The sequence below is a fragment of the Elgaria multicarinata genome, chromosome 9 (assembly GCF_023053635.1).
Source record: "Elgaria multicarinata webbii isolate HBS135686 ecotype San Diego chromosome 9, rElgMul1.1.pri, whole genome shotgun sequence".
In the NCBI taxonomy this organism is placed as follows: domain Eukaryota; kingdom Metazoa; phylum Chordata; class Lepidosauria; order Squamata; family Anguidae; genus Elgaria; species Elgaria multicarinata.
In genome coordinates, this window is record NC_086179.1 from 40258990 (window position 1) to 40271403 (window position 12414).

General features: G+C 42.1%; 1 protein-coding gene across 1 annotated transcript; it reads right to left on the reverse strand.

The window, feature by feature from the left end:
• Positions 1-5538: 5538 nt before the first annotated feature.
• Positions 5539-11337, reverse strand: APOLD1 (apolipoprotein L domain containing 1). The gene is made up of 2 exons (XM_063133676.1): positions 11322-11337; positions 5539-7096 (listed from the first exon to the last, which is right to left on the reverse strand). Exons 1-2 carry the CDS (start codon positions 11331-11333, stop codon positions 6380-6382), a joined length of 729 nt encoding a protein of 242 aa, XP_062989746.1. The 5' UTR covers positions 11334-11337; the 3' UTR covers positions 5539-6379.
• Positions 11338-12414: the final 1077 nt, after the last annotated feature.

Here is a 12414-nt window from a genome sequence, read left to right on the forward strand (position 1 = left end):
CTAGTCACATTTACTTGTGAGTAAGCCCCAATAAAAACAGGCTGACTTCTCTATCAACATGCATGGGTTGTAAGATGATCTATCCAGTCATTGCATTAGGTAAAGACATTCTAGTATTTATAATAGTAGAGGACATAGCAAAGGAGTTTTCCATACCTCGCCAGGAGCTTACGCTCTTCACCAGTTTGCCAGAATTGACTCAAAGCCTATCTATCTATCTATCTCACATATAAATCCAGTGGAATTGTTACAATTGATAGTGTGCATGCATGACCTGTCCAAGTTCACACATTCTGCTGCCTTTGTGGTCTTTAAGAAGGGGATGGAGGTGGTAGGTGCCAATTGGCAGGTTGCCTGACCTGAACTTCAGCTGCCTTTCCCCAACAATGTGACCTTCTCCTGCTATCACTGCGAACTCCTGAGAGAACCTCTGGCTGGCATAATGGATTTCCCCATTTATTGGCAGGGTGGGGAGTAAGCTGTTGGCTATGTGCGTGAGCACTGTGGAAATGACAATGGACTGGAGCGTTCGGTTACCGGAGTCCAACGGTGCTGCATCCTGTCTTCCTATAACAATAGGAAATGTGACAGGATATCTAAATAAACTTTCTATGCATGTGACCAGTAAAATTAGAGAGTCCAGAACATCACAGTCACAGCTTCTAAGAGGCATAACTATAATGATGGGAGCTTGCTTCTCTGTTTTTCTGCATTTCCCCGGCTGCTTGCTATGCTTTCTGGATCACAGTGTTCAGCACTAAGAAACAGTGTATAGATGCCATCTCAGCAGGGACAAGATACACATTATTATTTTCTATGGGGCATCATTGTTCTAAACGGAGGGAAAGTTCTTCCAAATAAAGGCCACCTGGCAACCTTACCCTTATTCTTCTCATGGCCTTTGCTCTTTGCCTTCTTCATGCACCTTCTCATTCAATTTCTCCAGGGGTGAGAAAGTCGTGCCCAGACCATGTTGGAAAGCAACTGTAGGGCCAATGGGAATTGCAGCCCATCCATATTTGGAAGGGTACAGGTTGCCCACTGCTGCACTTTGCCTTTTTGGGGTCCCTCTGTCCATCACAGACTGTGGCCTATGACAGGAGAAGGTCCCACCATTGGGGAAAGGTGGCTCAAGCTCAGGTGGGGCAACCTGACAATTGGCACTTCCCCCTCCATTCCCTTTTCACTGACGACCAGATAGCAGAATGTATGTTCAGAATTAAGGACAGCAAGCCTTGGGCGTGGCTTGAACAAGCAACTTGGCATCTGTGGGTGTCATGGCTCATCGTGGCTTAAATTAATCACAATGGGCTGTTGTGATCGTGCAACCCAGATCATTGTGCTGGGTCCATATGATCATGGCAGGGGCAATAAGCCTCAATAGCTTATTTTCCCCACCATGCATGCCAGTCTCGCGCCGGGGGGGGGGGGGTTGCATAGTTATCCTTGCTGATGTGGCTTGCTGAGTCATATAAATCCAGTGAGGGTGGCTTGTTGCCGTGGATAGCAAGTCACCCAGAATGCATGGGCTGTTGTAGGGTTCTGGCATGGCTTGTTAACTATGGCAACAAGCCCCCATTGCCAGGTTCACACAACATTATATTGTGTTTTGTGTTGTTCCCCACCTCGATCCAGAGGGAGAGGTGGGAAATAAATTTGTTGTTGTTGTTGTTGTTGTTATGGCAAGCTGCACCAGCGAGGGTCATTACACAAATCCCCCTGGCTCCATGATTGTGCAAACCGGCCCTATGTCTGAACTGAGCCTTGTGTCCAAGGTGATGTTGTCTGATATGAAAGTTCTGTCAAGTCAGGTCTATGGTGATGTTTCCACACATGCAAGCCATCACTAGAAGTTGCAGTCATTGGGTAATAAGCATGTATTTGTGTGAACTCATTTAATTCATGAATTTTGAAAGCAGTACTGGAGAACTACAATTACCTGCAGTTAATTTACTTTTTAATTATTCTGTTTCCCAAGCATCCCCATGCCAATGAACTTCTATAAATAACACTCCCCTATATCTAGACAGCTTATTATCCCAACATTTTGGGTGTATGGTTCCTAATATTTATAAAACATGGAATTTTGTTTTTGTAATTGGATTGATTATTTTATGTTTTTACAATTGCTTTATGGTTTTAATTATCTTTTGTAAGCTGCCTTGGGAGAGCTTTGGCCTGAAATGCAGTATACAAATGGGAAATAAATGGAATTTGAGAGTAAGAAGAGCTGGTGCATAGTCTGCGTGCATAGATATATTTAAAAAGACTGGGATGATCTTACTATAAATTTGATACTGCCTGTGTGCTTGTTTCTGCATGCTACCCATAATACTTGCTCACTTCTATGTTTGAAAATAAATATGTTATTTGAAAGACATCTTAATTCACTGTTGCTGTATTCTTCCAAGTATCCTACTGTGAAGTTCCCATTGCTTGAAGAAGGTGCTCCATATTGCTTATTGAGGCTGGCACAGAGTTAGTTCATGCTCATTCGTTTAGGGCTGGCTGGAGCATGCAAGGAATTGTAAGACTATTTTCTGTCTAAACAGCCATAAGATTGTGCCCTTAATCTGTAATTTGTATTGCATCGGAGTTAGTAATCTGTGGAAATTGTTCATTGGTTTTACAAATGCCTGAGATAACCAGGAGATCCTTATGGCTTCTTCTTTTTTTCTTTCCTGAAAAGAGGAGAAAACTAAGGAATAGTGTCATTTTATAAGAAGTTCATCCCATACCCCCCAGTTCCTTGGGCTTTAAAAGACATTTAAATCCCTTCACTTGCCACCATTCTGCACTTTGAGAATCAAAAGAGTCTCCCTTCTTTTAGCCCCACATACTCAAGAAATATATATGTATGTGTATATATATCAATCATTAGTAATCCATATCCTTGTTCTCACCGAGGTGGTAAACCATTTCAGACTACAGATGAAAGTTCACATGACTGAATGCTCCTCCATAAAATAAAATAAAAATAAATAAGGAGGAACTCTCACTGAAAGAATGAAAAGAAAGGGAAAGGATCCACCAACACTCCTAAAGTTAAGTGCGCTATGCCTGGGAAGCCCAGTGTGATGTACACGTACCAAAAGCCTCAATATAATTTATCTGAACTGCAAAAGTTAGCACTCATATAATAAATATTTAATAGACAGTTGGCAAACATTTAATGAACATTTAGCAAACATTTAAAGAACAATGTGCATGAATCACAAGGTTATATATGTGTGCTTGGATGCAAATATCTCACAGCTGTGGGATCATAATCCTCTAGTCTCTAAGCCACAGAAATGTACATCGCCACATAATTAGCAACCATTTCATACATGCACAAATAGAAGTTTAGAGAGTTACTGGTGATTAACAAGTCCAAGAACATGTCATAGACATGAGAGAATATAAACAAGAGAAAACATAAATATTGTATTAAACTATGATTCCGGACTGTATACACCGTTTCCACCTTTGTCAATAATGAACGTTTTCAATTTACAAAAGTTAAGAATTCACTATAATGTAAACATATAGGCTTGGTATAATGGCTGCGAGTTCTAACCCCCGTGGTAGACTGTTTGCTTCCTGAAGAAAAAGGTTGGACTCTATGTCCAAGAGTATATGGAGTAGATTTCTAATCTGTAATTAACAGCTTCTAGAGATAGCGTAAGTCTAAACTGACGAGAAGGCTCTCTTTTGTATCTGGTCATGCTAGGCAAGGCTTCTGCAGCTTTAACTGGTGTGATGAAGAGGGAATTTCATCAAGTGCTGCATGCATACAAATGGCACGTGCTGACATTCCCTTTTCTACAAAACTGTTAAAGATACAGGAGCCCTGTCCTCCTTTTCATATGGTCAGCCTATTTGCCTCTCAAAGTACAACAAAATACCTATTTCCCAGAAGGCAAACTGGTGATGCTCAGAGAAACACAAACACACACTCCCTCACTGTCACAAACCCAAAAACTCAGTAACACACATACCCACAAACCAACAAACCACCTTACACACACATACACAGACTACAGGCAAAACATGCTCCTTTGCTCCTCACCTTCCCAGTTCCCCAGAACACTCCCTACCAACTTCCAAGTTACCTTTTCCATCCCCATCCCCACCCCCACCCCCGGTCACTGGGAACACTGGTCTGCAGCCACTCACATGAGGGACACAGAGGCATACTTGGAAATAAAGAAATTCATGCCAGCCTCCTAGTATTGCTTTTAATTTAAAAACATCTTTAAATATAAAATACAGCTAAGGGAGGGAGCTTGGTGGACACAAAGAAAAGTGTCTGTGGGCACACAAGTGCCCACGGGCTCCACGTTGGAGACCCAAAGCTAATGCAAGAAATACAGTTATGTTAACTTTTTTTTAAAAAAGTTCCTGCCACAAATGGAGGCAGTTGCGTAAATGAACTCAGAGTGGGCCATTGTCACTGTTCTCTGTGCTGTATAAACGATCGTTCTAGCCCAGTCTTTACTAACCTGGCAGCCACCCTCTCCCAGATTATTGTACTACTAGTTCTAGTCAAATACAACTGGAAGACCCCAGTTGGAGAAGGCTGTTCTAGCCAGGCACAAAATATAATGTGTTTCCTCTTAAGCCATATTTAACCACAAATGGGGCCCTGAGAATAAGTGACTTTGCTTCTGGCTGTGTGAGGTGCTGCCTGCCTGAGGTTGTCTTGGCTTGAAGGACTCTTAAGGCCTATCTTCAAAGGAGCTTGAGGGTAACTTATTAGCCATATTTGTTGCTGCACCTCTATAAATCCTTGGCAGTTTATTTCGGAATAAACCTTTCTGGTTGGTTGGTTGTTGTTGCTGCTGCTGCTGCTGTTTACAAGGACAGCAGTAAGCCTGGAACAGTTTTATCAGAGGAAACCCATTCTGCAAAGACTTTCCCAAATAAAAGCCAAATAGTATTTTTACCCATCCTAGTAAGGCCTTCAGGTATATATGCAGAAATGACTGACCCATTGAGAGGAATCCCCAAGCTTATGGAGCTATTTTCACTCCTAGATTAATTCTTCTTGGTTTGCCAGCCAGTCCAGCAGAGCTATCCCAAGATATTTTGCTTCCTGAGGTAAAGTACAAAATGGCTCCCACCCCCAAATCCATGTACAGAAGCCAACTAGACTGACAGTTTAATTTTGCCTCAACAGTGACAAGCGGACAATGTCCTCCGCCACACCTGAGGACAGCAAGCTAGCTTGGGCTCACAGCTCTGTCCTCCAACATCTTGCTGCTGCTCCCCAACTCAACATCTGCCGCCTGAGGCAGCTGACTCACTTTGCCTAACCGTAGGGCCACCCTGGCGTTCTCTGTTAGGGATTTTGACTGGAAAAGTTGACCAAGAGGATGACAGCAAACAAGTTAAAGACGTTGTTTTCATGCCTCAGATATAATGAGCTCTGGGCCTATAGAACGAGCGCCTCCATCTCACTGCTGACAGTATTATTATTTCTTTAAATATAAACTTTTAAAAAATAATAATTAAAGTACCCTATACAAATAAATACAAAAATACATCACCAAAGAGCACACCAAAGAGAGTTAAAGCAAGAAAGAACATGACACAAAGATTGCATAAAGTTGAGGGACAACCCAAAGCAAAACTGATTAATCTCATGTCACACTTGTTGGCAAATTTCCATCTGCTTTTAAGTACATCACCGGAAAAGATTCAGGGACATTCAGGCAATCTGGCCTTTCATCCCTGATTATCTGCCTTGTTGAACTTGGTGAACTACATAGAGGTTCTGGAATCTCCAGCTATTTCCTTCCCGTCTTGGCTGCAGCTCCATCATGACCACGATTGTTACCGAGATCGACACTGTGAGAGTCAGTTAAAAGCAGAGCTTTGGAAAGGGTCCCCAACAAATTCTCCTGATTACTCTGGAACATTAATTCACGGGGCATATATTATTGCAGCCTCCTCCAGCTTGCTGCATAGACTGCCTGGGGATGATGGGAGTTGTAGTCTAACCCATCTGGGGGCACCAGGTTAGGGAAAGCTGTGTTATGGAAATATCTCTTGCCTCCAGGTCACTGTTCAGAAACTTGGGAGGGATTTCCCCACACAACAAAACAAGGTGTGGTGTTCCATGTGACAACCTTATACAGATTTGTGCAGTGATGGTATCCATTTGCTGTGCATGTTGGCAGGGAAGCAGTAGAGACCGAGTCCCAGAGGTGTGTGGGCTGCAAATTTGAGGGGATGCCTGAAGAAATTCCTAGTTAGACACTATCCAAATAGTAACCACAGACAACCACAGCAGAATGTATTTACTTCTTTTAGCCCCAGTCATTTTTTCCCAAGGAAGCCAGAGGTTGGTTGATCGGTTGGTTGATTTGGTAATCAGGAGAAGGCTTGCGCTTGCTCAGAAGTGATGCTGATCCCAGGGTGCTGGTCTTCTTGCCTTCAAGGGACATTCTTTCCTGTTCTGTAGAAGTCCACAGATCTCATCCATTGGCCTTGCACAGGCTTCTAGGTTTTCCACCAGCTTCTGAACTTTGGCCTTAAGCACAACCTGGCTGACTTTTGTTCCCTCTTCAGTGTGCTCTGGGACCAGGAAGCCATGAGAGCCACAGAAGACCAGGAAGCAGATGGAACTATACAATGCGATGGATGCATTTTTCTCAGCCGGCAGTAAGGTGGGGTCCATCGGGCCCTGACTGCAGTGTACAAACTCCAGGCAGTTCATGATTTCCCTCATCTGAGCGTGACAAGCCACTGCAATCTTCCTCACCCTTTTCACCTCCCTGGAATTGCAAAACACCAAGGAGAGGTCTGAAGTCACAGTAACAGCCCCTCCTGCAGCTGCTACTCCTAACCCCACGCCAGAAGCCACAAGAGATGCCCCTAAAGTAGCAGGGCTCAAGGACAGCCCCACGATGGCTGTGAGGGCTCCCGCTGCACTTAAAGAGCTGCCGGTGAGGTTGGCAATCAGAGAACGCTGGTGCAGTTTGTTGATTCTCCGTGAGACCTCGCGGAGTTTCTTGATGTGGTCATGGAGCCTGCTTCTCTGGTCCAGCAGTACCTCACAAAAGCGATGTGTAGGATCAAAACAGTGGGGGCAAATGTTGTTTTCCATAACCTTGATGGGAGGCAGAAGAAAAGAAGGAAGGGCGTTTAGAAAGGCAATCACATGCCCCAGCAACCAGGCCCACAGACATATCCAAACATTGACTCTGCACTAATATAGCTAGATATACTGGCTAGGAACCAGTGATTCCTTTAAGCAGATCCTATAAAACTTTGTCTCTGATGTTCCTGATTAAATGTGAGGAGGTAAACCTTCATCCAGTGGATCATGAATACCTCTCTATTTTTTTAGACATCCAAGCTTTTTGTTGTTTTCCTGCAAGAGACCAATATGGCCACCGCTTTGGAAATGGTTCTTAAAGGCTTGGTGTCCTCTCCATGGAAAACTGCATAGATAAATCTTCTATGGCTTCCTTCCAAGGCAACAGCACTCCTCAGTAAAACTCCCGAAACAGAAACTTATATCCATAACCAATGGTAATTGTGATCTCTTTTTGGTCTTGGTTTTGACATACACACCTCTCTTAAAGTTTTAGTACTTTCACAGATTTGGATTCTTTGGGTACAGAATGCAACAGCTTGCTAATCTTATCAATATATCTTAGCGTGCAGAGTGCATACTGTGGCGTTACACCCCACAAGTCAATTCCAAATGTATGTCTGCGGTTTGTAAGTCTGTGGTTTTTAGAATGTTGGCCTGAGTGGGCGGAGTTAGAATGTCTTGGGAGGGGGGAGGAGTGATATATAAGGGCATGACTGAGGGGACTGCGAGAGCTTTTCAAGAAGGCTTTTCAGGGAGACTGGTTAGGTACTCTTAGAGTCTGTAGTGCTCTCTGTGTTTATGGTACTTAAGTTCTGGGAAATTTGAGAGTCAGTGTAGTGAGTGGTGTCTTTAGAGTGTAGTGTGCACGTAGTGGATGTATATTAATCAATAAAGAAATAAAGAATAAAGAGAATAAAGAAAGTTCAAGAGTGATTGTGTGAGAAAAAGGAAAGCGCGTATGTGAATGAGTGACAGGATTGTATGAAAGGTTTCAAAAAGTTTTTTAAATGTTGTTATTTGAAACAAAGCTTATGAACTTTTAAAAATAAATTTTGATTGTTTTGTTTTTAAACTACCACAAAAAACCCCACGTGTCTGTTTGGCATTTATCATCTTAAGTTTACACATATAACACCCACTCTGACAATCATTCACCTAAGCAGATATAACTCACAGCGCATTATTATATATATTAAGACCATTCTCCATTTTAAACCCCTTTCTCCACATAGTTTAGAGGAAAGTGGTTTTTATCCCTTGCCTCAGGCGTATCAAGCGGTAGTGCTTAGCTTGAGCAGGGAATAGCTGCGGCTGGGTCTGGTGTTCAGAGCCTGTGTCGTGGCACATACATTTACATCTTTCATTGTGGGAGGAAGACCATTGTTGTTCCTCCCCCAGAGGAATCCTTGAGACCAAGAGGCCACTCAGCAATGCTACAGCTAAGGTAGAAGGCTATCAATAGCTACTAGACCTGATAGCTATGTGTTACCACCAGTAGCAGAGGCAGTAAGCCTTTTATACTATATTTTATACTGTTGTTTTATACTTTGAATTGTCTTAATTTAGTAAACCGCCTAGAGAGCTTCAGCTATTGGGTGGTATAGAAATGCAATAAATAAATAAATACACACTAGTTGCTGGGGAACATGGGCTAGAGGGTGTTGTTGCTTGTGGGTACCTGGTCAAGAGATGGTTAATCACTTGTGTGAACAGAATGCTGGACCAGCATGGCTCTTATGTAAGAGGCCAAGCCTCACTGGACCAGATCCAGTATTACTGCCCGTCATGGGACCATGCCAATAAAGTATTATAGCAGCCCCTTTTTATTGTAACTAGAAAAAGAGGAAACTTTGTGACTAGAGAAAGTTGCTTATAAAGCATGAAGACAGAGCTGGTCCTATCAGGAGCAAAGGTGAGGTGTCTGCTTCAGGTTTCAAGGTGCCATTCATCTGAACCGTGGGGCACCGTCCACTGGAAAGCTAATTTCAATGGGGCTTGTAGAGGAGAACTCCCTGGTACATTGTGCCTTGTGTGTGTGTTCTACATCAGCAATCAAAATGTCTTGGGCTGACCCTGCATTAAGAGTTCCTTTTCAGTTGTTCTAATCATGCCTTCCGCACTCACTCACGCCAAGCATATTTATTGTTTTATCCTGTATGTTTTGATCTGTATGCTGCTCTGAGATCTTAATTATATAGGGCGGGATATAAATGTTTTTTAAAAAATAAATAAATAAGTATTCTAAAAACTTTAAGCAATTTTTGACAGAATGGGATTTACTTCTGTGTAGATGTGCCTAGAATTGTACTGTAAAGGCTTCCTGCAACAGTGAATGAGCTTGGGAATGGAGTTCCTAAATTTATCAGAACCAACTGCCAACTTCCCCACTGAACTAATCTGTATCTTTCAGAAAGATCTCCCTGGACTGACCATTTTAATCACACACACACACACAAGGCCCAGTTTGCACAACATGAAGGTGGTTAATAAGCTACAATGGCTTGTTAACCACCCCTGCATGCTGGTCACATGTCAGCTCATTTCCTTCACTGGATGAAAGTTGTTGTGATATCTGAACCAGACACAGATAGCTTGTTGGGATGGTTAACCACTCAGAACCCATGGCCTGTTGTAGGGTTGTGGGGTAGTTCATTAACCACCCCAACAAGCCACTCTTAATGGTTTGGAGGACATGAGAAGCCACAGCAGGGCCTGAATCAGTAACCTGATGCCACAGTGGGCTGTGATGATCATGTGAACCAGGTCACAGTTTCACTTATTTACATGAAAGCAAATTCACATCAACTTGGTGCTTCTGTAGACCTTTTCTCCTGCTGAACTTGTTTACTGAATCTTTTATAAATTTTATACCGTGCTTTAAAGGATTCATTTAAAATGGGCTTTTAAAATTCTTCATAAGCTATCTTGAGCATGAGTTGTGGAGAAGCAGATGAACAAATATTTTAAGAAAATACAATTAATATGTCTGTTGAGTGCCTAGGCATTGTTTTGTGTTTGTGTTTGTTCATGCATTTGTTTCTTTTGAAAAATATTTCCCTGGCTATATTTTTTCTTGATGTCCTTCAGTCTTTGATCTCACCCATAAAGGAATTCTCCTTTGCCCTTCTTTCTTGCCATAGCTAATGCATTCTGCTGCTACAACTACTACTATCCCAATCTAATAGCTTGGTACCATGATTGAGCATCTCCCCTCCGAAGCATATTCATTCACTAGCTTGTAGTGTGTCAATACAGTTCCCCAGACGTCTCCACAGGAGAGAGAAAGAATAATACCCAGATAGTACATGTACATGGCCACTTGAAACATTGTACAGCAGAACCTAAAACTTCCATAACAAATCTACAGCAAGATGTTTAACACTTGCTAGCAAGACCATGTGATCAAATATGCAAATATTCATTTAGGATATAACCCTATGCATGTTTAGACATAAAAAGCCCTACAATTCCCAGCATGCTGGGAGTTATAGGCCTTTTTTCTGTCTAAACATGCATATGATTGCGCCTTTGTTGAATTTGTGTCATGTGCTGATTCTTAAATTGAATTCCTTGGATTAACATTTTTCTTCTGGGTCACTCTTTGGCATGAGGACCATGGAATCATTTTCACTGTCTTTACTAGTTTATATTGTGATCCCTTGACCAGACAGTCCTTGTGGTCAGTATTCCAGATTTTAAATTTGAAACCTGCTCTTTCCACCCTAATGCTGTGGTCTCAGCATCAGGGTGGAAAACTGTTAATTTTTTGCTTGATCCAAAGAAAAAATTTCTGGAAAAAAATGTGTCATCCGCCTTTTCTGTTCAGTCTTCCCCAACCTAGTGCCTTCCAGAATGTGTTGGACTGTACCTCCTGTCATCCCCAGACACCTGATGCATTGGCCATGCTGGCTGGGGATGATGGGAAGTACAGACCAGAACAACTGGAGGACACCAGGTTTAGGAGGGCTGTTTTAGTATCTTGGCTCTCTTTGAAGTTGGATCACTTCAGTGGTGATATTAAAACTGAATTAAAATAAGGCAATCTAATAAACACTGACTTTAGCTTTTACTTCTAAATCAGTGTACAGTGAGATAAAAATTTGGATCCTTCTTTTTAGCTAAGCTCCATCATTTCATTTCATTTCATTTCATTAAAAAGAAATGAGGACGGCACTATTTCAAATAAAAGGTGCCAGAATTTTCAAAGATAAAAAGCAATAATAATCCCACCTACCGTGGTTTTCATTTCAGACCTGCGTTCCCAAGAATGAATCTCAGGCTGTTTCTGGACAAGTCCAATTTATACTTACTGCAGCCCTATTGCCCCAGTGGGATTGCTTTGCATCATACCAGGAATTTGTCATTTCCTAACGCACACCAGCTACTTCAGAAGGATGTGACATGCTGGAAACTGGCCATGGGGATAGCGCAGTTTTTATCGCATTCAGGAAACAATCCTTGCAAGTGAACATGGTGTGTTCACATTTCCCAAAGCACATTTACAAACACACACACACACACACACACACACTGTTCCTGACTTTAAGTAGATGTGGTCATCCCCCAGAGGGAATACCGTACCCTTCCTCTTCTTGAAATAACTGGTGACATTACACTTTATTTCTGAAAGGAAAGACTGCCTGCCAGGTGGATGACTCAATCCTCACAGTCTTATACTAATGTAGACATAATACATTATGGTCTCAACCAATCGCCCAGTTGACTTGGGCTCTGCATTCTTTTGAAAATGAAACAGTTAAAGAGATTCTGCTCTCTGATTGCCTGAGATACACAAGAGGCTAGAGAGCCATTCAGCTTTTTAAAAAGCAAGCAAGCACCTCCTGTAGTCACTATCTCAATGATTTTATAGAATTCTCAGGATGTACATGGATAAACCCACATAATGGGTTGTATCCAGATTGAGTCATGGTCTTATCCAGCATGGCTCCTCTTATGTTCTCATGTTCTTAAGTCCCACTGAATTCATTGGGACTTACTTCCAGGTACATGGATACAGGATTGCAGCCTCAATTAGGCCACTTGAAGTTTTCGAAAATGGAAGTAGTATTTTAGAGGTCTGCTATTTTATCTTGTGTCCAGAAGCAATGAAACATCTCGAAGCACAAGCATCGTCACATCCTTAGTGAATATCCTTTCTCAGGCCTGGATATATGAATGACACTTACTGCAATATGAGTGTATGCCCTGCCTAAAAAAACATATGATGTGTGACAGAGACCTTAACAAATGGAACTATTCATATTGAAATTAATGAGACACCAGCCAATCTAACTCCATTATTTTCCTCGTAATTGCTTGAGACATGG